This window comes from Aspergillus saccharolyticus (genome assembly GCF_003184585.1).
Source record: "Aspergillus saccharolyticus JOP 1030-1 unplaced genomic scaffold BP01scaffold_2, whole genome shotgun sequence".
Classification (NCBI taxonomy): Eukaryota; Fungi; Ascomycota; class Eurotiomycetes; order Eurotiales; family Aspergillaceae; genus Aspergillus; species Aspergillus saccharolyticus.
This window is the reverse complement of record NW_020290612.1, coordinates 195,609-218,112: the sequence shown is the minus strand read 5'-3', so window position 1 is coordinate 218,112 and position 22,504 is coordinate 195,609. Positions and strand designations below refer to the sequence as shown.

General features: G+C 52.1%; 5 protein-coding genes across 5 annotated transcripts; 3 read left to right on the top strand and 2 right to left on the bottom strand.

The window, feature by feature from the left end:
* Window positions 1–304: 304 nt before the first annotated feature.
* Window positions 305–1,472, top strand: BP01DRAFT_73366 (amidohydrolase family protein). Its single transcript, XM_025580055.1, has one exon. The coding sequence runs from the start codon at window positions 390–392 to the stop codon at window positions 1,443–1,445; it is 1,056 nt and encodes a 351-aa protein (XP_025435172.1). The 5' UTR covers window positions 305–389; the 3' UTR covers window positions 1,446–1,472.
* A 316-nt stretch (window positions 1,473–1,788) lies between these two features.
* On the bottom strand, window positions 1,789–4,037 carry BP01DRAFT_310599 (putative thiamine pyrophosphate enzyme). The gene is made up of 4 exons (XM_025572424.1): window positions 3,879–4,037; window positions 3,766–3,808; window positions 3,598–3,720; window positions 1,789–3,515 (listed from the first exon to the last, which is right to left on the bottom strand). Coding segments are annotated over exons 1-4 (1,803 nt in total). The 5' UTR covers window positions 3,881–4,037; the 3' UTR covers window positions 1,789–1,880.
* A 3,817-nt stretch (window positions 4,038–7,854) lies between these two features.
* On the bottom strand, window positions 7,855–11,949 carry BP01DRAFT_310597 (U2 snRNP complex subunit HSH155). The gene is made up of 2 exons (XM_025572423.1): window positions 11,815–11,949; window positions 7,855–11,751 (listed from the first exon to the last, which is right to left on the bottom strand). The coding sequence occupies exons 1-2, from the start codon at window positions 11,822–11,824 to the stop codon at window positions 8,060–8,062; spliced, it is 3,702 nt and encodes a 1,233-aa protein (XP_025435170.1). The 5' UTR covers window positions 11,825–11,949; the 3' UTR covers window positions 7,855–8,059.
* Window positions 11,950–12,864: 915 nt separating this feature from the next.
* BP01DRAFT_352718 (SAP domain-containing protein) lies at window positions 12,865–14,513 on the top strand. The gene has a single exon (XM_025574003.1). The coding sequence runs from the start codon at window positions 13,149–13,151 to the stop codon at window positions 14,049–14,051; it is 903 nt and encodes a 300-aa protein (XP_025435169.1). The 5' UTR covers window positions 12,865–13,148; the 3' UTR covers window positions 14,052–14,513.
* Window positions 14,514–17,338: 2,825 nt separating this feature from the next.
* BP01DRAFT_72981 (uncharacterized protein) lies at window positions 17,339–22,286 on the top strand. The gene has a single exon (XM_025580054.1). The coding sequence runs from the start codon at window positions 17,493–17,495 to the stop codon at window positions 22,077–22,079; it is 4,587 nt and encodes a 1,528-aa protein (XP_025435168.1). The 5' UTR covers window positions 17,339–17,492; the 3' UTR covers window positions 22,080–22,286.
* Window positions 22,287–22,504: the final 218 nt, after the last annotated feature.

The window sequence follows — 22,504 nt, the reverse complement described above, 5'->3', positions numbered from 1 at the left end:
CACACACTACCCCGCCAGAAGAGAGGCCTGGGAAGAATCGACCGAGAGTCGACATTGAATCTGGGACTATCAGCCCGTCCTCCCTCCCCTCCGAGCTAGAACCTCAACCCCGACTTCATCAAGCCCAAAGACGTTGGCATGGATATGTCACAGTGGACCGAATCCTCTGCAACATGGATTTTCGTGTCGAGTCTACCATGGTTGCTCTCCCCAGTTGATCTATATAATGGCAGTCGAGGCGTGGGAGACTTGCCAGAGGATCCAAAGACAACTCAGCGTCTGAAGCACCGCATCAGCATTCACAACCTCGCTCGAAGCTCACTACTTCAGATACCAACACCCTGTTTTCCTTCAATCTTTTCAAAGACACCCTAAGCCCCCCTACCAAAATGCGCGGAAAGGTTACCATCGAGGAAGCCTTCGAGATCCCGTCCAACGAGGATCAGAGCCGTGACCAAGCCGCCATCTATGTGGCGCCCGATGATCTGGAGCGGTACCTGCGGCAGATCAAGTCGATCACGGGCGAGCGGCTGAAGATTTCGGACGACAACGGGATCGGGTACACGGTGCTGTCGCTGACCGTGCCGGGCATCCAGGGGATCCGGGACCAGGGGAAGGCGGAGTCGCACGCGCGCGAGGTGAACAACTACATCGCGGACAAGATCAAGGACCACCGCGACCGGCTGGGGGCGTTTGCGGCGCTGTCGATGCACGACCCGGCGCAGGCGGGCAAGGAGCTGCGGCGCTGCGTCAAGGAGCTGGGCTTCCACGGGGCGCTGCTGAACGACGTGCAGCACACCAACGAGCGCGGCCGCTGCTTGTACTACGACCAGCCCGAGTACGACGAGTTCTGGCGCGTGGCCGTCGAGCTGGACGTGCCCATCTACCTGCACCCGGCGGCGCCCACTGGCGAGAACTACAAGGAGCACTACGAGGCGCGCAAGTACCTGGTCGGCCCACCCCAGAGCTTCTGCAACTCGGTCGCCCGTCACACCATGGGCCTCATCACCAACGGCGTCTTCGACCGCTTCCCCAACCTCAAGCTGATCCTCGGCCACCTCGGCGAGCGCATCCCCTTCGACTTCTGGCGCGCCAATCACTGGATCAACGACGTCGAGCGGCCCCTCGCCAAGAAGAACGGCGACACCATGTGCGAGCGCGACGTCCTCCACTACTTTAAAAACAACATCTACGTCACCACCAGCGGCCACTTCAGCACCAACACCCTCCGCTACGTCGCCGAGGAGATCGGCGTCGACCGAATCATGTTCAGCGTCGACTACCCCTACGAGAAACTCGAAAACGGCTGCGGCTGGTTCGACAACAACGCCGACGAGCTCAAAAAGGTCCTCGGAGGCCGCGATGGCTACCTCCGTGTCGGCAGGGATAACGCCAAGAACGTCCTCAAGCTGTCCAAGTTCAAGGACTCCGACGCTCCCGTTTGATCTGGGGATTTGCAAGGGAATCAATTAAAAAAGAAAAAAAAAAGGGCATCTATTCAATTTGACTTTATCTTTGCTTGGGCTTTTCGCTGACTTAACGTCGGTTTTTGCTTCTTGTCTTTATTTGTCTTCATCGTCTCCAACAAGGCTGGAAAATGCTGGGGCGGAGAATAAGATTGCTCGAGATCCTGACTTAGGTAACCAAGTATCCCAGTAGGACTAATGCATTGATCGAATTTTGCTTGCTCAAATGATTCAGACACGAGGTGTCTCGTACTTACTACATGATCAGGGATTGCTAGAGTACCATAGACACTACTTAAAATGTCATAATTGATGTGTGCAGAATGGATTCACCATCTTGTACTCCGCTTGCCTAAATATTGCTTCAGGATCTATCTAAGAGCCTGTACTATCTCTATAGGTTGAGAAAGAACTTCAGAGAAGGGCTTTAGCGACATACTTCCCCTCCGTTCCATCCAGCTGCGCCTCCAAAACAGCCGTAGTCCCATTCTGCACACTCTTGATGGCCTCAGGCAGCAGCCGGCGGAGTTCCGCAACGGTCGACGCCTGCGCCGCCCAAAACTGACCGCCGGAAGCAGCCTTCGCGATGCCGGGATAGTCCGGAGTGGGCGCAAAGGAGATGTTGAGGTCCTCGTTAGTGGCCCGGGAGCCATCGCCGTTGGGGTGGACGAGGAGCATACTCCTGCGCGGCGCGTTCCAGCCCTTATTGTTGAGGACGATAGTCAGAATGGGGATGTTGTACCGGCGGGCAACCCAGTATACGGAGCCAGGCACCGAGAAAAGGTAGGTGCCATCACCGACAATCTGGCAGACGAATTTGCCCTTGTTTTTGCCCCCGTGTTCGCAATCAGTCGCGAGCTTGATGCCCAAGGCGCCGCCGCCGGACCACCCGAGACCACCGCCTCCGCAGTTTATCCAGGATTTGGGAAGAGTGGCGGCGATCTGGTCGGAGACGATGCCGGTGAGTGTCACAGATTCGATCGCCCAGATGGTGTCAGTGGGACATCCGCCTCGGATTTGAGCAATGAGGTAGGATGCGTTCAACGGTGCATTTTCTCCGCCTGCTGGGATCATGGCCATGTCCGCGATCGCTTTGCGCATCTTTCTGAACTCATGCTCGCGGCGTTCGCCCCGGGTCCTATTTTCAGCCGTGTTGATGGATTGTTGTAGCGCAAAGTCGGATGCAATGTACTCGTTGATCTGCTTGAAGGCTGTTGCAGACTCTGCCCGGAAGGTTGCGCTCGAGTTGATGTAGTGCACAGGGATTTGTTGTTTAAGAGGGTCCACGTCAACATGAACGATCTTGGCGGAGTCGGAAGGCTTGCAGATGGCCGGGATCCATGGAACGTCGCAATCCGCGACAAGAATGAAGTCCGCCGTCTTGATCGCATCATGAACGCCAAAGCGCAATCCGAGAGACGCGGGGTGGTCTCCCGGAAAGCACATGTCGCATCCACCTGTATCCAAAACACGAAGACCCTTGAAGGTGTCGGCTAGAGTGACCAGTTCCTTCACTGCCTGGGGATTGCGGCCTGAGTATCCTACTATCGCCAGTGGCTGCTTGGCAGCTGCGAGCTCCGTGGCAATCAACTCCACTCCTTCCGAAGGTAATGCGGATGGAGTGACTCGGACCCACTGCTTCTGGTTGATCGAGTACGGCGTGATCTCCTCTTCCATGACCTCTCGAGCACCCGCCAAGTAGACAGGGCCCTGAGGGTCGCTCATGGCAAACTGCAAGGCGCGATTCACCATCTGCTTGATGTTCTTCCCCGAGCGGATCTCTCCCGCATAACGACAATACTGCGAGACAATCTGCTTCTGGTCTGGCACATCCTGAATCCAGTGGATGTACTCAGTGCGAGAACCACGCATCTCCCCTTCAATGGTATAGGGCGAGAGGCCGGCAAAGATTAAGACCGGAGCACGACCACAAGAAGCATTGTGGATAGCGGCAGCTAGACCTTGCGTTCCAACATCAACATGAACAATTACACATTGCGGCTTGCCCGTCAGACGCGCGTAACCATCGGCCATGGAGAGAGCCACCATCTGTTAAGCATGGAGGGTGTCAGGGTTGGTGCGAAGATTAAAGCCGATGGCGCCGGCATTGGCGATAGAGAGATCAACTCACCTCGTTAGGACATGTTACTATCTTCGGAAATTCGTTGGGTTTCTCCTTCTGGCCTTTGACCATCGCTTCTAGAATGGAGGGATGATCGGACCCCAAATTGACGAAAACATGGGTAACCCCCGCCTGACAAATTAGCCTTAGCTACTATCAGAGATCGAGGCATCGTACCTCCCACAAAGCCTCGAAGAAGGCAAAAGATGCAGTATAGACCCTGTTACCGGAGATGTATCAGTGAATGGTCGCCTTGCAACGTCGGCTGTGAAATCAGTAAATAGCCATACATGGTTGCGACTTCACTCCGAGTCCAGAGATTGAGAAACGGGATCAGAGCTGGGAAGAGGAGGAGGATCAGGTTGTAGGAGAAAAGAGCATACGGGTATAGGTTGATATACCATGGATCTGGATTGAAGTCCAAGCGAGCAGTGGGCAGTGGGAGGAGGGGAAGGGATGGAAGACCGAGGTTAGAAAAGCGAGAGTGAATGTGAGGGGAAGCGGTGCAAAGCAATTGACTTTCGGATATAAGCCAGAGGAATGGGGGAAGGAGAAGCCTTTTGCCGCTTTCAGTACTTGCCACCACCTGCGCGCGCGGACTTTAGGTACGACCCTTGCCTGTTGGTGGATACTCTCTGTCATTCACATGGAGCTATTTTGCTATTTCAGTATTTTCTAGCATCTTCACAACTCCCAATTCGAGCGGCTGACCGGGGTGCAAGAGTGGAGGTATTCGCGCTGTTGGCAATCAAGCTTTGCGGGACCACTTCCCCACTGATACAATCATACAATCATTCAAGGAATCCCAGCTGATGACCTCAACGTCCCAACTTTAAACCTGTCACGGTTCAGTGCCGCAAAAATCCTCACCTCAGAAATCATGTCGTAAGAAGTGAGGTTGTGCTTGCACGTGTATCAGAGTGTGCGCTAGCACGCCCTGCAACTGCATTGCCGCTTTTGTCCAGCCCCTACCGGCCTGGATAAGTGCTTGCCAGCCATGCCTGGCATGATCGATTCTATGATACCATTCGGCAGAGTAAATGGAACCGCCTGACCAAAGTCGAAGGCAAGATCCAGACCCACCAAGCCGAACGGCCGTCCTCACTTTTCATCCAGCTCAAACGAGGGTGTATCTCTCCTGATAACTTCTGACGAAGCGCACTTCTGATCGCATTCGACGGCTGAGACCAAGTTCTATTACAATCGAGGATCCTGATCGCAGCGCGCAATATGCGCGGGACGTTGTCTCCGCCGTTCAGCAGTTCCAGGCCGCTGATATGCAGTTGGACGGCGGACGCATTCTCCCCATGATTGATCCACTATGCCTGAGCATCTGGGTCTAAATCCTGGTCGATCCGCAAGATTGACTGACTCCCTGGGCTACCGGGGAATGGTAGCGGATTTCATGGCGCGAACCGGTCATAGTACCAGATATACAGGATCGCGATGATCAAGATGAGGAAATCCAGGGAGTCTAACTGGGAGTTTTGCGAGCGAATCAAGCGAAAAAGTCGCGCCGCATGGTGAAGACTGCTCTGAGACTGCTTGGGTTCCGTCTGCAACCGTCGTGCAACCGTCGTGCAACATCTTGCGTGGTAGTTTGAGCCGCCTGGGCGTTCGCCATCCATCTAGCGGCTGCGTACATTCACCGGCACGAAAGAAACCGCAGCAGCCGGAACAGTGTACTGAAAGCTGTGGGTCACGTTAAACATAGAGGGGTCTCCTGTAGCTTGTGCAGAAGCTTGCCCTTGGAAGTGAAGAAGAATACGTTCGATTTCTGAGAGATCCTCCCCGAGAACTTGTCCAGCGGGGGGTGAAACCTGGGGCATGAAGAATCCCTAGTAGTATTTTGCAGGCGGCCAACTACCGCGTAGCCTGTCGCTCGCCAACATACACCGCAAAGGTGGCTATGATCAGCGTCATGTCCTCAAGCGGGCGAAGAGGCGTGTCATGGACGTCTTGTGTCTGAAGCATATCGAGAAGATGGAGGTCAGATTCTTGGTCTAGGTATCACGTTTAGTCGAGCACTCTGAGCATGCAGAGGGATTTTAATTTGCACCGTACATCATCCCGTTTTTTGAAGTCGTTCCCACTCCAAGAACTCCAAAGCTTGCCAAAGCTCACCCTGGCAAGACAGAGGGACTCGCATGGCTTCCAAGATAATCAGAGGAAGATCAAAAGTTACCAATCGGACACACTCGCCGACTGTTATATGACGTTAGCAACGTCTTCACGAAGATACGAGTGTAGATAGACTACTATCGCCAGGTGAAGTAGGCGACTCTCTTCCGAGACTCGGCCACAACCCATCGGGACCAGTCCCGGACAGAGACATCGGCCTCTAACGGGATGGTACTCGGCTCAGAGAGAAGTCCTCGGGAGGCCAACATCGGAGGGCACAGGGTGACGAGCCCATATCGTTAGTACTGCGCATGCATGATCCCTTCCCGAGTTCCGCACAGCAAGAGTGAAAGGCTGAGTAGCACCATTGTCGGAGCAAGTACCGAATCATTATGTAGCGCAAGAGGTGAGCTGAATTGCTGCAAGCATGCACAAGCTTGAAGTCAGTACTAAGTTGAAAGTGAAGGGTCTGGATGATGACGGATTGAAAAACGTACGTACCGTCCGGTTGACCGCTTGTCTTGCAATCTCCACTAAGCTGGTGAGTATCATCCCTCGGCTGGCCCGTCGTAAATACTACTTCCGATGGCAGCTAAAATACAGTAAAGAAGGCATACCTGGAACTTTCCCTGGTGGAGCAGAGGAAACCGTTATCTGAAAGTGTTCAAAGTACAGTTGAACACATAAATAGATCACTTTCAAGGGGGCAATATCTGTTGTACGAGATGAACTTGAGAGGAAAGACCAGCCATCCCAGCAGTAACGTTACGCATGTCCTCATAAGCTAGGATAGAAGGCTTTGATATGTGGCCATAATTTTCAGCAATGAGAGTGTCGTTATCTTCTTCCTCTGCTGACACGCCTTTGCTCCCATGGAACTCAAACATACTTGAAGAAAATAGGGGTTTTGGATTGCTGTAGAAAAGCTGGATTCTCCCCTGTTCCACCACCGTGAGGAAATTGCGCTGACGAATCTACTACTTCCATTGTCTGGCCGGTGGGCGCTTCAGGGCCGGGACGTGTCCATCTAGCCTCAATGTCCAGATCCATCTCCGAAGGCCAGAAAATCAACGAGTCAAAAAAGGAAGAAAATTATGAAGCGGAAGATGCAGCTATCCTACTTGATACAAGGGTTTCTGGCTGCTTGACGAGGTTCAGTGCCTCGGAAGGTCGCATCAATTCAGGATCATCATGAAAGGGTCGTGTGCCCAAGTGCCCCCCGCTGTATCACTGCTTGCGCCCTACACATCTACAACTACGCCTGGGCTCGGGGCAGGTCTAGGACTATTCGGCAGTTTGCAAGGCCAGCTTTTCGACTGCAGCGCTCACATGGCGGTGGCCCTGTGCACCGCTGCTTGAACTTGGTACAATTTGTACAAGCTCGTGACGCTCGCGACGAAGACTGCCACTTTTTGGGCAGGTCTTGGCCGTGAATGGCGATATGTCGTTGGATTGTATCCCTTCGTTTCGTCAAAATAGATCAGAGGCTGGCCGTCGGACTTGGGACTTACCGTCAAGAAAACCATTTCTGTCATTCCGCGCATCGAAAATCTTTGATTTTGGAATGACTGCGACGATGACGCTCAAAATGCTCACGCCTAGTGAATGAGACTGGCTGATCTCTTTCCAAATTGACCTATGTAACTAAATGGACTAAACTTATTTTACAGTAGATACGGGGGTGTCCGCTAGGCTTCCCCGTCGGACCCGCCACCTTTTGTCCGATAGAATCTCATCGACCTGAGGGGAAGCAGCATTGCGACGGCGTGGAAGGGCATGGGAGTATCAACATGGCGATACTCGATCCAGTTATCGGGTCCTTTCAATACGCTCTCGAATATCTAGTGCTCCTTTGACGGCCAAGAGGTGAGTGCCCCTTCCGAGATACCTAAGTGAATAGAGTGCATCCTTGATGGTGCACTCTGAACTTAGGCATGGGTGCCATTTCACCTTCTCAGCCTGCTTCTAGGGCTAGATGGAATTTATGAGACCTTACTCTCTTGTGCATCGCTTGGGTTACCAGTGGCCTGCTATCACCACCTCAACGCCCACGGCCGTTGGCGTCCCAGCTTGTTCTGCATTTTATGCGTTGTGGTAGTTACTAAGTCGAGAAAAGGGCTGAGAATCTGGGAAAAGGTTGAATTTAAATATAATAATTGCCATTTAGATTCACTCTCGGCCAAAGGACGTTTAAAAAACAGAAAGGACACACGCCAAATCCAGCCTCGGCAACACCGTGATAGTTAACAGGCCCCAGTAGAAGATGATGATGATGCTTAACACGAAGAAGTGACACAAGGTAGAATCAAGTTGTACATACAGGAATCGCAAAGAACGGCGAGTTGGGGAATCATACTATAATGGATAATTCACTCCGGTCCAATCCGTCATCCTCCAGGTTGGGGTAGTATGGGATCATTGCGTCTGCGCTCTGCACATACGCATCGTTGTAGAGACGCCAGTAGGGCACGCGCACCTTACGGGCAGGATGGAACAATCCAGCCCAGACGTAATTCATGACCGTGCCGGTGCCAACGGCCATGCGAATCGCATCAATGGCTTCAATCACACGATCAATGACGTGCGGGCTGGTTTCGAAAATGTTAGGAAACACCAGGTTTAGGAGGTGGACCATGGCATCTTCGCACCCAAGACCAACCACGCCCAGCGCAATATGCTTCACCACACTGGCAGCCGTTTGTCGGTGAACCTGGTCCCGATCAATCAAAGCATCCTCGAGGAGAGGCGTGACGGCATAGACATAATCTTTAGCCATCTCGCCGATGTACTCAAATAGGAAGGACATGGCCTTCAGGACACCGTTCTGGACGTTCAGCTCCGGGACACGGTATTCGTTCATCAAAGCAGGGAGCACGGTGAACGGCGCGCAGGTCTCGGCCACAATACCAATGGCAACAGCGGTACAGACACGTGACTGACGTTCCTGAACACGAAGGTTGTTGAGAAGCGTTGCCAGAACATCCTGGGGACCAATAGCCTTAGCGATGAAACCGAAAGTGTTGTTGGCAGCACGACGAATTCCCTTCTTGTGAGCCTTCAGCATGTCCAAAAGCTCGAAACAAATTCGCATCCATTCCCTCGCATTGACGGATTCGGGGCCACGGTCGGCAATACGACCCACGAGATCAATGGTATTTTCTTGAACCTTCTCGTGACGGTTGCGCAAGATGGGGGTGAGGCGAGGGAGCAAGTCTCTGATAGGAGGTTGCATCTGATTGATACCAACCACGGTGACAATAGATCTGAGGGCGCCTAGAATAGAACCTAGTACTTCAGGATATTCTTCACCAAGGTACTCGTACAGCACGATACCAAGCTTGCCCATTAGCGCATCCTCGCCACACTGCTTCATGACCATGGCAATGCGGGAAATGAGGTCTGCTGCCTGCTGCCGAACTGTGGCCGACTTGTTGTTCAGTCTCCAGAGAATAGTACTGACGATCTGAGGAAGGTAAGGCTTGCAACGCGTGCCAAGAGCATTCACCACCGTACCAAAGCCGTTCAAGATGACGATATCTTCGATGCTTTGTTCCTGGAAAGCATACAGGACACCGTCGATCAATCTTTCCTCCAATCTCTCGGAGATGTCTGCGGCGCCGAGAGCCGCAATAAGCTTCTCCACAGTTTCTACCGTCATCTTCCGGTAGGGTTCGCTCTCGTCCTTGAGGTTGTTCACGACGCGCTCAAGAATCTCACCCACGCCAACTTTCTGTCCAAGGTCCACCGTCGTGTCAACCACCTGCCGATAGTTTCTCCTGTCCAAAGCCATACGTCTCACCCAGAAACTCTTGAAGAAGTCTGTCAAAACATGCTCCTTGAGGTAACTGGCTGTCACACCATCGGTGCTGGCACACTGTGAAACCACCTTGAGGACGACCTTTTTCATCTCTTCATCTGGAGAGGAGAACTCGCGGAGCAAGATTTCCATGATTTGACTGGTGTAGTAGTTGGCATATTCTTCGTCCATAAGGGGGATGATATATCCAACAGCCTTTAGGAAGGCAGCCAGACCTTTACCACGCTGCTTCCTAGCGCCCGTCCAGAGAGGGTTAAGGATTTCATCAAAGCTCTCGATACCGTAGGGGTTGGCGGCTTCAGCCAATGCTGCGACGGCCAAAGCAGTAACTGTTCGCACCTTAGCTTGCTCGTCACTAAGATTGTCTGCGATACAGTCAACTAGTCCCTTGAGATGGGGCAAGATAGCGCAACCCATGAGGATGGGAATTTGCTGAACAATCTTGACACCTGTGTGTCTGGCCTGCCATGATTTCTTACTCCGACAAACAGCACGAAGGAATGGTAGAAGAGCTGGGATTCCAAGGGCAGAAGCAACAACCGCGAAGGCTCGGGCAGTCGTGTTACGAACATATTCATCGACGTGGTCGATATCCGGACGCATGGTACTGATCATGGTGGCTAGACCAGCGGCCTTAGCCAGGTTCGAGATAATTTCCCGACCCTCAACACGAGCATAGTAGTCTTGGTCGATGAGCAAGGGCTCGATGACGACGAGAATCTTGTGAACATAAGGGCGGACGAGATCATCCAGCTTATAGAGAACACGGTCGATGACCTTGACCAACAGGTGGCGCTCCTGGTCTTCGAGGGACTTCTCCATGAGAAGCGGAAGGATCTGGTTGAACAGAGGTCCCGCGCCAAATTGCCGTGCGTTGTCCGTCAGTTGACGCAGGGCTGTCTTTCTCATCGGCGGCGTGCCGTTCTTGACCTTGAGCAAGAGTCTCATAATCTTCCGCTCCTTCATCTCCTCGACTGTCATTGTACTCTCATCACCTCCTTCCATGAGTTTGCCAAAGTAAGCCATATCCTCAGGCTTGAAAAATTGCAGATCTCCGACACCGGGGATTTCAGTTGGAAGCTGTTTGCCTAGCGCACGCGCGCTCTCCGGCTCTTGCATCATGAAACCACCAACTCCAGTGGAGCTGGCCATGGGTGCCGGAGTGGCCATGAGCTTCCTAGCAGGGTTCCGGATGGGAGCATATCCAGGAGGAGGGTCAAGGATCTTGTAGCCCTCAGATGGCAGCATCATATCAAGTTCTTCATCGGAGAGAGGAGCATTGCGCCCAGAGATATCAGTTCCAAAGCTAGTTGGAATCAAAGGTGCACCTACTTGAGAAGGATGCATAGGAGTGGCAATCCCCTGGTTGCCGACGGGAGTCGCTGCGGTAAGAGCTGGTGCTTGGTCCCATCTGGAACGACGCTTGGGAGCCTCCTCGACGGCCCCAGGGGCGACCGGGGCAGGCGTCTGATCCCAGCGAGACCGCTTCGCCTTGGAGTCTGCTCCGGCGGGCTTGGGAGCCTCCTCCTCCTCAGGAGCCGGCTCCGCAGCTACATCCCACCGTTGCTTGCGCTTGCGGCCAGAGGCGACAGACACCGTAGAGCCGGCGTCGGCATTCTCTTTGTCCTCCAGTTTCAATGTAGCCTCGTGTTCAGTCACATCGTTCTCGCCACGAGCCTGCTTTTCCGCAATCAGCTTCTGGACACGTTCTTCTTCTTTCTCAAGTTCACGCATAGCCATGACTTCACGGTAAGTCTGGCCTCCCTCCTCCTCCACGTTGGCATGGGTGTTCGCAGCAAAGGGATCAGCGCGCGTGGGAGTCAGCGGACCGCGGTTGAAGCGGCGCTTCTGGTAGTCTGTCTCACGGTCTGCGATCCTAGCTGCCTTCTCGCGCCCGAGAAGAATGTCCTCCTCTTCCACCCCATTGCCGTGGGCAAACTCGTCGATTTGGCTCCTGGTGGCAGTGTATTGGCCCACCAATCGGTGGCCCGCATCCGTATCCTCCATCTCTTCATCATCGCCATTGACAGCAATCGACGTATCATATCCCGCAAACTTGTCGGCGCCTTCACGTTCGTAGAGGGTCGTGTCGAAGGATTCAGTTAGGGAGGCCTTGGTCGAGTTGTCAGTGCGCTGGCTAGACGGATCAAAGGTCCTAGAACCTTTACTTCCAGCTGCAGCAGCATTGCGCTCAGCTTGGAGCCGACGGACGGCTTCAAAATCAGCTAGAAAGGGGCGGTCAGTTAGACCGAACACAAGAGCGTTTGAGAGGGGCTGGAGGTTCATACCGTCGGACATGGTGGCAAGCTATGGCGATCTCAAGTGTGAGATTTTGAACAGACACTCCCAGGTAAGGGGTCAAGGCAGCTACATCCGGATCGGACAAGACGATGACAGCAAGCTTTGATGGGAACGGAGAAGTGACGTCCTTGAGGCGAAAATATCAAAGGACATGAGGTGAACTTCGGCGGCGGGACTAGACTCGCTGACTAACATATCACGTGGCTATCATGAAGATCGGTCAGGGACTCTTATTTCGGTAGTGCAAGAGCACAGAAATCATATTCCAGTTAAGATAATTACTTTGTATCAGTACTTGGTTGACATAAGTGATTATTTGGCTCGCTAAATATCGTTTGGTCTCTTGCCATAGTGGAGAAGGCCTTCCTGGTCTGCTTCGGAACCTGATGACAACTTGCGACTATATAACTATACATTCCTTGCTACCTGAAATGCCAATGCCAGATGTCACAGACTGGCAAAAACAAGATCGTAAGCACAACAAACATGTTATACTGCAGAATCAAGCTTGGCATAGGGTACTACTTTAGTAGCTTTGCTCGGTCTTACGACGAATCGAATACTAATGTTACAATGAAGACATTGAGCATCAGAGCTGTTTGCAATTTGTCAGGGAGAACTGAATTGAATCCTTCCATCATGAGTACGAAGGACCAAGCTCATTCGCCAACCCCTCAGCTGCTTCATTACAGATCTAAGTACTCTACTCTCATTGGGTCTCGTCTAATCGCTCACTATTGGGGTGCAAATGCCCGCCGCCGATGTCTCGCCTGCCATATCATCGCCCTACATGCAGTGGCTGCGCTATGATCGCATACAAACTTTCTTTCAGCTATCATGTACTAAATATCCAGAATTAGAGTACCGTAAGCGAAAATGGGCCCAAACTTGACGCATTACTTGTATATCATCTCATGGTGCTGGTGATAGTTCTGGAACAATGAGCAATATAGCCCTTACGTCAGCGCTACACGTGATAGCTCGACCGGATCGGGGAACCAGCCGCCAAACAGTCGCCTCCCGTCTCAAACACGTCTCCCCGACCAGCTGCGCTCAACTCAGCATCATCCTGTCTATCTACCCATTGAGTCTTACGCCCCCGTCCTTTGCGCTGCGCATTCGTTGCTCTTTCAAAGTGCACAGCTTAGGATTACAACGGAATTGAGCACTCCAGTTAGCGGGATTTAGAAGCGCCAGCCCGATTCGACCCGGACTACACATCCGCCCTCATACGCCATTTGCATTTTGCGCCTATTATTCTCCTACTGTCCACTTCCTTATAATTAGCGGGCTCAGCACAACCCATACTCAAAACCAAATTATGTCGACCGATTACAGCAAGAAGACCAACGCCGAGCTGGTCGAGATCCTCAAGTCTCGGAGTCTCCCTCACAACGGCAAGAAAGCGGAGATGGTGGCTCGTCTTCAGGAGGATGATAACAAGGCAGCGGACAATGCGAAAACAACCACGGAAGGTGCGGCTCCAGCTGCGGCGGATGATGTCATTGACTGGGAGGATGATGAAGTCCCTGCTACGGAGGCCGCTGCGAAGAGCTCCACAGAGGCTGGAGCTGCCGCCATCGCAGCTGGCGGAAAGGGGGAGGTGGCCAATCCTGTTGCAGTACCCAACCAGAAGCTAGACACCGATCCTGCCACCACGAATGACCTCAAGGTCGAGTCGGTGGGTGCTGCTGCCTCCGCGCAGGAAAAGCCCGAGGCCGCCACGGATGCTGCCGCTACCGCTACTACCACAGAAGAGGCAGAGCAAAAGCCGGCCCCAAGCTTCGCTGCGGGTCTCCCGGTCACGGAGATGGAGGAGGAGCTGAAGAAGCGCAAGGCTCGGGCGGAGAAGTTTGGAATTACGGAGGAGTCCAAAGCTGCTATCGAAGCTGCGGAGAAGCAGCTGGAACGGGCGAAGCGATTTGGAACAGCTGCCATCGCTGCTCCCACTACAGAGGTTGGAGTGAAGAGGCTGGATGAGGCACTTCCGGAGGAAAAGCCGCGCAAGCGCGGTCGTGGTGACAACGAGCAAGGTGGTAGTCAGGGAGGGAAGAGACGCGACTTTGGCGGCCGGAATAAGTCCCGGCGCCAGGGGCGTGGGAATCGCAACCAAGGCCAAGGCCAGACCCAGCGTCAGCAGCAAAATGGAAGCGGAAACAAGAGTAGTGGCTGGAGTGAAAAGGACGCCCAGGCCATGGAAGCCAGGAAGAAGAGATTTGGTTAGGCTGTTTCGAGGCTATCCTGCTTGTTGCTTTTATTCTTCGTCTCATCTGGTTTCCATCTCATCGGCGTTTTAGGGGAATTCAATATCGATTATGAGACTTCTTTACTGGTGGGCTAAGGCATTTTGAAAGAAGTTGTGATGTTTGTCAATATTATTCTGTAGTATGATAGGACGGCACCATGGAAGCTCGACCTGGTCAATCAGATCGGCCAAGCGCTATTGTACCGTGCGGCAGTCGTACAGTCCGACCGGGCTGCTGGGTTGAGAAGAGTGGGACAGAAACCACCAAAGCTTTCTCTCTTCGTCGACAACCAAACTCTCATCGGAGATTGGTGCTGAACGAGGACAAAGAACCGTTCAGGGTGACATCCAGTTGAAAATCTGTTTGCTTCACTTTTCTTTCCTGGCCATGTGCTATGTTCACTCAATTCTTGCGAGACTCAAGCAGCCCGAACTTGGAGAAATACGTGCATTCGTAGAAACGAGTTGTTCGGGACAGTCTATATCTTCTGAATCTCTAGACGCTCCATCATGCAGCAGCCATGTTACTGTGGCGGTTTTGGCAGCCTTGACATGCTCAGCTGAAAGGTGCATGATAGGCGCCGGTTCCTGCAGACAGCGGAACTTCTGGCCGTGTGGTGACCATCACGGGCCAGATATGATATTGGTAGGTTTCCTGTACAGTCAACTCGACCGTGCCAGTAGATCGAAAATGCGTACTCCACAGCATGCCAATAGTGACCGCAGAAGACCAGTACCATCGTGTCGCCCGCATGTGCACGCCGGCCTCCTCTTTTTCAACTCGCATACTGTTACCCATTTCGAAATGCCATCCGTCCCAACAAGAAGTCGCTTTCAGATCGATCGGTGATTGGTATACAGCGCTATCGTTTAGCTTATCCCAGACGGAGCCAGATATTGTTAAGCAAAACCAGAAGAATTGTTGAGCCAAGGCCTCAAATAACCGCCGATCTCCACTTGGGAGAATGATTACAGCACGCGAAATGGCCTTTGCTTTACTGAATTGAACGAATCGCCTCGTGAAGTGCGGTCTGTTGCGCTCGGGCGGGCTTGCTGCTAAACCAGGCCGCGCGGATGGCATCCGTCAATCAGGGCGGATTGTCGCACGGTGTCACTTTAGCGGCGGATCGAGAAGACCCACGGGCTGAGCGACTCCGCATTGTCTTAGGTGTGAAATTGTGAGTAGTTAGTGCTGTGAGCCTGTGAGAGCCAGGGCCACCGCAGAGAAAGAATAAGCGCAACGAAGATATTATTAGATCGCCGACTGCAATTTCGCAAGGGTCGATTCTCGATTTGCGATGAATTGATTGCTTCAGGGACCGACAGAATCCCCACCAGTTTAATTGTGGCCCTTGGTCTCAGCTGCTGTGTACAGGGTACATGGTCTGGGATGTCAATGGTCGGAAAGAGAAGACCATCAAATTCTGGTCGAAGTATGCCAATCCTGTTCAGCCGTTGCTTTCAGTTCCATGCCTTGGTTTGTCCTGGATAGACGAGGATGGACCATGTTGTTAAGGGGAGGAGAAACCTTGGAATGACAGGATGGTTCGGGTCGAACCGTCCAACGTACCAGAGTTGCTCATACTATTGCGAGAACTGCGGTGAGAGTTAATAGACTGCAATCAGGACAGCACTGTAGAAACTGAATGAAAGGGCAACTCGTGGTGGTTTGACACTTCCTCATCAATATTCCATCATCATTGTTCTTCTCTTCCTCGGACTCGCCGCGATCGGCAAGTCCAGTGACCAACAAAAGTCAGTGACCATCAGTGACCATCAGTGACTTCCTTCCTTCTCATCTGACCGCCACACTAAGACCATCTAAGCCCCCGCTCTCTACTCGTCCGTAGTTGCCATACATCTCCCCCCCTCCTCCGACGAACGAAGGAAAATGTCCGACAGGCGTCAAATCGGAGTCGATCTTCCTTAACACACAGACCAGATCAAACTGCGGCAATTCCTTCCTAGAAGAAAAAATCTGTTCAGGGTCATACTTACTACTAACTCGTAGCTTGGCTGATGCCTGCACCTCCATCTGCATGTTGGTCCATCGCAAGTGGTCAGATTCAAGCACGACGGACTGTCCGCTATTCTACGCCACTCGACTCCATCGAGACCTGTCAGCCCTTACCGTTGAACAGTCCTCCAGTCTGTGCTGCAGTGGTCTTCACCACTTATAACCACGGTAGCAAACGCGAGTGGATCTGATTAGCAGCGCTTCCCGTCTACTCTGGCTTACTATGCCTCCAATTCGACTTCGGCGGTATTATCTGTGGAGTCGAACAACGCTCGTGCCCTTCTCTAGGATGAGGATTCTCTGAGCCCATTTTGCCCCTCCCGCGGCGATAACCACTGCAAGAAGATATACTTGTGTACTTGTGATGACACCGGACGGGAATGATGTTAATAATGTACTGATTTGATAAAAGCTGGAGGCGACAGAGTAGTTCCTGCGCCAATGATCGTCCCGGTCACATCAGTGCTCGAATCCGGCACCGATGTCGATCGCACAAACCACGCCAGGATCCCACTGTGATAGTTGACCCTGGACTTATAGGAATTATCGACCTGCAAATGGATATCCTGATTCCCCGCGGCGCTCGATGGTCCGCGATGGGGTGGAACTTTATCATGAACGGTCTTGGACTGTCGCGCCCCGGTCCAGATCTCCTCGTCCTCCTTGATTAATACACCCGATCCATGGCCTTCGCCCACATATTCTTCCCATTTTTACTTTTCCACCTCTCTCGCTCAGCTGGTGCTTGCGAGCTTCAATTCGCAAGGCTTTCTCTGATTTGCAGACTGTCGCAGCACGTTCTCTGACGTGTTCGTGCAGACCCAGCTCAACCGATTCACTTTCTCCTGCCTGCCTTTAGCCACCGGCGACGTCTCCGGGCTGTGGCGCAGTGAGTGCATCTGCCCGCCGGCTCATGTATACCCACTGACAATTGGGTACTTTCCTGTCGGCGTCGCTCAAGTACAATTATATCATCTGGACGGCCAATTTCTCTTTTCACCTGCCTTGCTGACTAACTCGGCTTTTTTCCCTTATATTGTGCTTCTAAAGAACTTGTATAGAACGTCGCTCTGAACGCGACTACAAAGTTGTGTCTCGAGATACCCCGCCACTCGGCAACATCGTGAAGCCGTCCCCCATCTTTTTATGTTATCAAAAGCAGCGCCCTTGTCATTACTATTGCCTGCAGAAACCATGCTACAAGCTACAAACGTAAGTGACTACAGACCCTATGGTTTTAACTCTAGGCGCATCGACGCTTACATCGCCTTGTCCCTGCAGTATTTGCTTCGTGCTCAATAATCAAGGGACAGACGGAATGAGTTCCGGTCATACTATTCTCGATACCACCGCTGGATCAGTAGTCTCCGGACTGAAGCTGGCGACTCGGTCTTGGTCACACGATGGAGTCGCACAAGTCTGACGGTGGTCGAATACCCCGGTTGAAGGATGTCGCGTCTCAATCCCGAAATGTATCGTCGACCGGGATGGCTTCAGTGCGCTCTTCAAACACTGCTGCCCAATTATTGCATTGTCCCCGGATACCAAGACCGAATAATGCATCGTACATGAGCAGCAGAACATCACTTCTATCTGATGCAGCTGATAGTCGATATGCCTCCACATCATCGAACAAGTCGAGAATTCCGACTGGCCTTGTGGCTCGTCCACCCATGACTTCCCAAGATACGATTCACCAATCTTCATTGCATTTCACCCCGGGCATGATGACGGATCGTCATGTATCACTGGCTTCCCACATGGCTGCTGAACCCCCGAGACCCGCCGGAAGCGAACCACAGACCCCTGGTCAGGGTCGACTTCGGAATGTTCTTCGAAGGAAAGCGCCCACAATTGGTCAGCATAGCGCGCAGATTAAACCAATGCCGGATAGAATTAGATCTCAGAAGCTGAATGTCCTTATTCCCGAGCATCCTTCAATTGGTCCTTCGGCGAATACCCCATCTCAGATCCCACCGAGCAGTAATAGTCTGATCGGACAGGTCCTAGCACCAATGACCTCACAGCAAAATCCTTTGAGCAGCGTGTCGGACACCGGCGGGAATGTTCCAAAGGAGCTCGCCAGTCTTAGAGCAACAACAATCAATACACAGAATCTTCCACCCCCAACCCCAGTGATTCCGTCTGCAAGCAGCCCGTCGACGAGATACTCCGAGTCTCCTGGGATGTGGAGTAGGACGTCCACGCCCACTACTTTATCCTCGTACTCGCCGGGAATACCAATTCCTCCCAAGGGTCCTCGTATAAGACAACCGAGTCCATCTCAAAGCAGGCTCCCTATCTTCTCTCCTCAGCTATATCAGTTGAGTTCATCTGCAGGAAAGATTGCACAAAGCGCCATAGACGGAGCACGCTTAAAGTCGACACAGGACAATTCACTTCCCGAGGCCGAATTAAGCGGAGAGCCGAATAAGGCCAGTGCGCCGAATGTGGCTTATGGTAGCCTACCACGAAAGTCATCTACATGGACCAAATCCACCATCTCGAACGGACACAAGTCAAGCCACAATTTACAGGCAGTTTACGAGCCAACACAGAACTTCAAACCTGCGTCCAATAGGGAAAGAGCAGACAAGATGAAGATATCTGTCCAAATACCTACGCGGCCCAGCAGGGAAGGTACTCATCAATTGGTGCTGGAACCCTCTCCGGTCATTCGGAGCAACATAGTACCTGCAGCTTTGACAGGCCATAGACGCCGAATATCAGCCGATCGGCATGATGGATTAACACCCTCAGCCTTGTCTGCAACTACTTCTGTGGACTGTCTGCATTCCACGGTATCTGCGCGAACCACCTCCCGCGTTGCTGCGTCCGAGATACCAAGGTCAACACCTCAATTCCTGGGCAAAGGTCCCAAGCCACAGCACGAAGCCGGCAGCCCAAGCAAAAGTCTCAGTCTTGGTCTATTCGCTAAAAAGTCTAAATCGGAGACAGAGAAAGAAATTGAAGGTCGAACCGTTCGCAAAGGACCAGCTGCTGGAACAGGTCATGAAGGCTACGGTAGGTATTCACAGCGAGGCCGCAAGATGAGCACGGCTAGCAGTACAACCAGTCGAGCACGTTCTTCAAGCTCTGTAAGAAGTGGATCGAAGTCTGTTACCAGCAACAAAAGCAATACTACGAGGGGTCGTGCAGACTTCGAGCTTGATGATTTCCTGATGCAGCGTCTTGAGCCCGTGGTAATTCACGGTGGTGGTATGGATGGTGCTGCTGCTTTGAAGAGGCAGAGCGAGCAGAGCACAAGTAATTTCAGCACGGGTACAGATTCAATTCTAATACAACAGTTTAAGGTCTCGCCATCCACGAGCAGCTCCACAGAGACATTGCCATCATCTAGGGCGACTTCGGTGACTTTAGGCGAACCAATTTGGAGCGGTACGGAAGGACTAACGTCTTCAAGCACATTGGCATTTTCCGAGCCAGCGAGCATTCCTGTCACCCGAACAGAGCCGAGCAAGTCTATCAAGGCGCAGACATTTGCTCAATCTCATCCGCAGGGTCATGCACCTCACGTAGCCAATGACAATGTTGGACAGCTTAGAGCTCCCGAGGTACAAAGCCCACGGAAGAAGGCGTCAAAAAAAGGCCTTGGTATGAAATGGAATATCTTCCAAAGGAAGCCGGATACAGTTCGTTCAGATCACGATATTGGCGCAAGTTCTGGCCCAAAGCTTCATGCCACGGTTTCTCCCATAACTGCCCGCAGGCCCATTCCCTATTATGCGCTACTGGACGTTGATCCGGACCCTCTGGAAGAGATAGTCCATGACGTTGAGAATTCACCTCCTACTGAGGATGAGGAGATTGTCTCTTGTGTTGAGGCGCCAGCTGCATTGAAGATGCGGGACCCTACCGAATCCATACTGCTACCATCACCGCCATCGCTGCATGATAGCTTGTTCCAAAATCAGGCTCAGTCTTCAAAGGTTTACTTTAACAAGGGTCCTTCTCCTCGGAATCACGAGGAGCGATTCGAAGAGAAGTCGGAAGGAAGACATACCAGTCGCCTGACATCGATCGGTCGCATTCCCCGGGTCGTTTCTAGAAGAGAGCGACCACACAAACCAGCGCTGCAGTCATTCTCGAGACCATTTAGCGTTGCAGACTCACCTTCACTACTGGCTCCAGCTGCACCAAAGCCTAACGAGTTTTGCTCGCAAAATTCGCAGCCATTTATTATGCAAAAGCTTGAATCTCCGCACCATGAGTCTGCTCGCGGGTTTGACCTGACCAACCCATTTCGCGACCTTTTTCAATTCAGCGTGCTAGATTTCATCGCGGGTCCTTATGCAAAGGATGAGTTCATGACGTTCTCGCCTAGAAAAGTATCGGTGGTATCTTCTTCAAGTGGCTCTGAGAGCCTCGCGGCAATAACAGCAGTGGTTCCAAGCCCTAGGGCTGATTTAACGGAAGATGAAGTCTGGGGGGAGTATGATGACCTCATTGATCATGTGTTGTCGCCTCAAACAACAAGCACACTGTTTTCACTCGGCTCGGAGACGGAGCGGAATCTAGAGAATGTGACAACGGCCAGCAGGACGCTTCAAGCAGAATTGACTCATGACCAGGCGAATGCCTTTTCTGGCCTTATCGACGGGCCGAAAGTAGAGCTTACACCTTCTTCTCCCATCTCAAGCAACGGCTCAATCCGACTTCGCAGATCCACGGTTGCTGCTGAGACTCGCGCGTCGATCGCCCCGTCCTCTCAGCCTTCTTTCAGTAGCATAATTGCTTGCTACTGTGATACTCGTGAGGACAAAAGAGAAACAACGGAACAAGAATTCGACAACTTGACGATGCTTCCCCAGACTGAGCAATCGCTAGGCTTGCATAGCTCTGAAACATTGGTTGCATCGCCCAGTCTTAGAGAGAGTCGTCAACGCAGCACTGCCTTGTTTGATATAGCGGAACGCAATCGCGAAGGACCGACTGCTCTTACGAACATCAGATCGGGCTCACTCATGACGAGTCGGTGGTTGTCATTCGGGAGAGTCCTTTTCAGTCCTGGACATAGCCGCATTAAAAGTGGGGATCAAGATAGAATCCTGGTTGTCGATGGGCTAGGAAATGATGACTGGTCCTTCTACTGTGCCTTGACATATCCGACTGCTAGTATCCATAGTCTCAACGAGGGAGTCAATACTGCCACATTCAAACACCCAGCAGCATGGAAGCCACCAGCAAATCATCATGCTTTCTATCAGTCGACCCTCGGCGATACGTTGCCTTTCCCAAAGGGATACTTCACTGTTGCTGTTCTGCGCTTCCCCGCAGCTTGTGCGGAGAGCGCGCAAGCGAGGCTTGTATCCGAATGCAAGCGCGTTCTGCGTGCTGGAGGCTATCTAGAGATGAGTATCCTTGATCGTGATATGGTGAACATGGGCAACCGTACACGACGAGCCCTGAGGACGCTGAAGGAAAGAACGTTTGCGTCCGACCCGAGCATTAGCCTGAAGCCTGCCAGTGATAGCGTACAAAAGCTTCTTGGACAGTGTGGCTTTGACAACCTTCGACGATGTATGGTTCGTATTCCGGTCGCAGGGATGATTGTGAGAACGTCAGCTTCTTCCACCTCGACTGCATCCTCGGACCCATCTATGCTCGCTGCAACCAGCAGCCTTTCAAGCAATATTTCACCTTCAACAGTGTCTTCCGCGACCGTCTACCAGAGACCCCATGGAGAGCCATCACCTAACGACGTCGACTTATCCCTGGGAGACCTCCTCTCTGATCCCTCTCCATCACCTTCGAACGACGAATCAATCCGCAAGATAGTCGCAAAGGTGGGCCGGTGGTGGTATACTCGTTGCTACGAGATCCCTGTGCTCCCAAACGGCGATGTAGCTCTTAGCATCTGGTCCGATAGGAAGGTCATCCGTGAATGTCAACAGCGCGGCACGGGATTTCGCCTATGGGTCGCATATGCGCAGAAACCTTGCGAGAAACGCCGAACAATGAGTGTTTAGTACATCCTGCATCTTGATTTCTCACATACGACCACATGAAGATAATGACGATGATGATACATACGACTTTCGACGAAGAAAATATGCGGTTATTGTGCCTTTCAAATGCTCATACCCTATGATATTTTCCGACGAATCGGCCGATACCACGGGTCAGAAAGACAAAACAGGGAGATGCTTTTATTTATTTATTTTTTTTTTTTAAAGACCACTTACTTTGTGCATATATTAACCCTTTCGATACTTATCTCCTTATGCCTAATACTTTTTCCATTCTCATTGTCTCTGGGCGGCTGTATGAACCTTTTGTTATATTCGCGATTCTATTTCTTTGAATGTCTTCCATGAAGCTGGCTTGATGGGTGGAATTTGCCTTTTTCTGTCTTTCTTTTCACTGCGAGAGACAAGTCAAGAATGGTGAATGA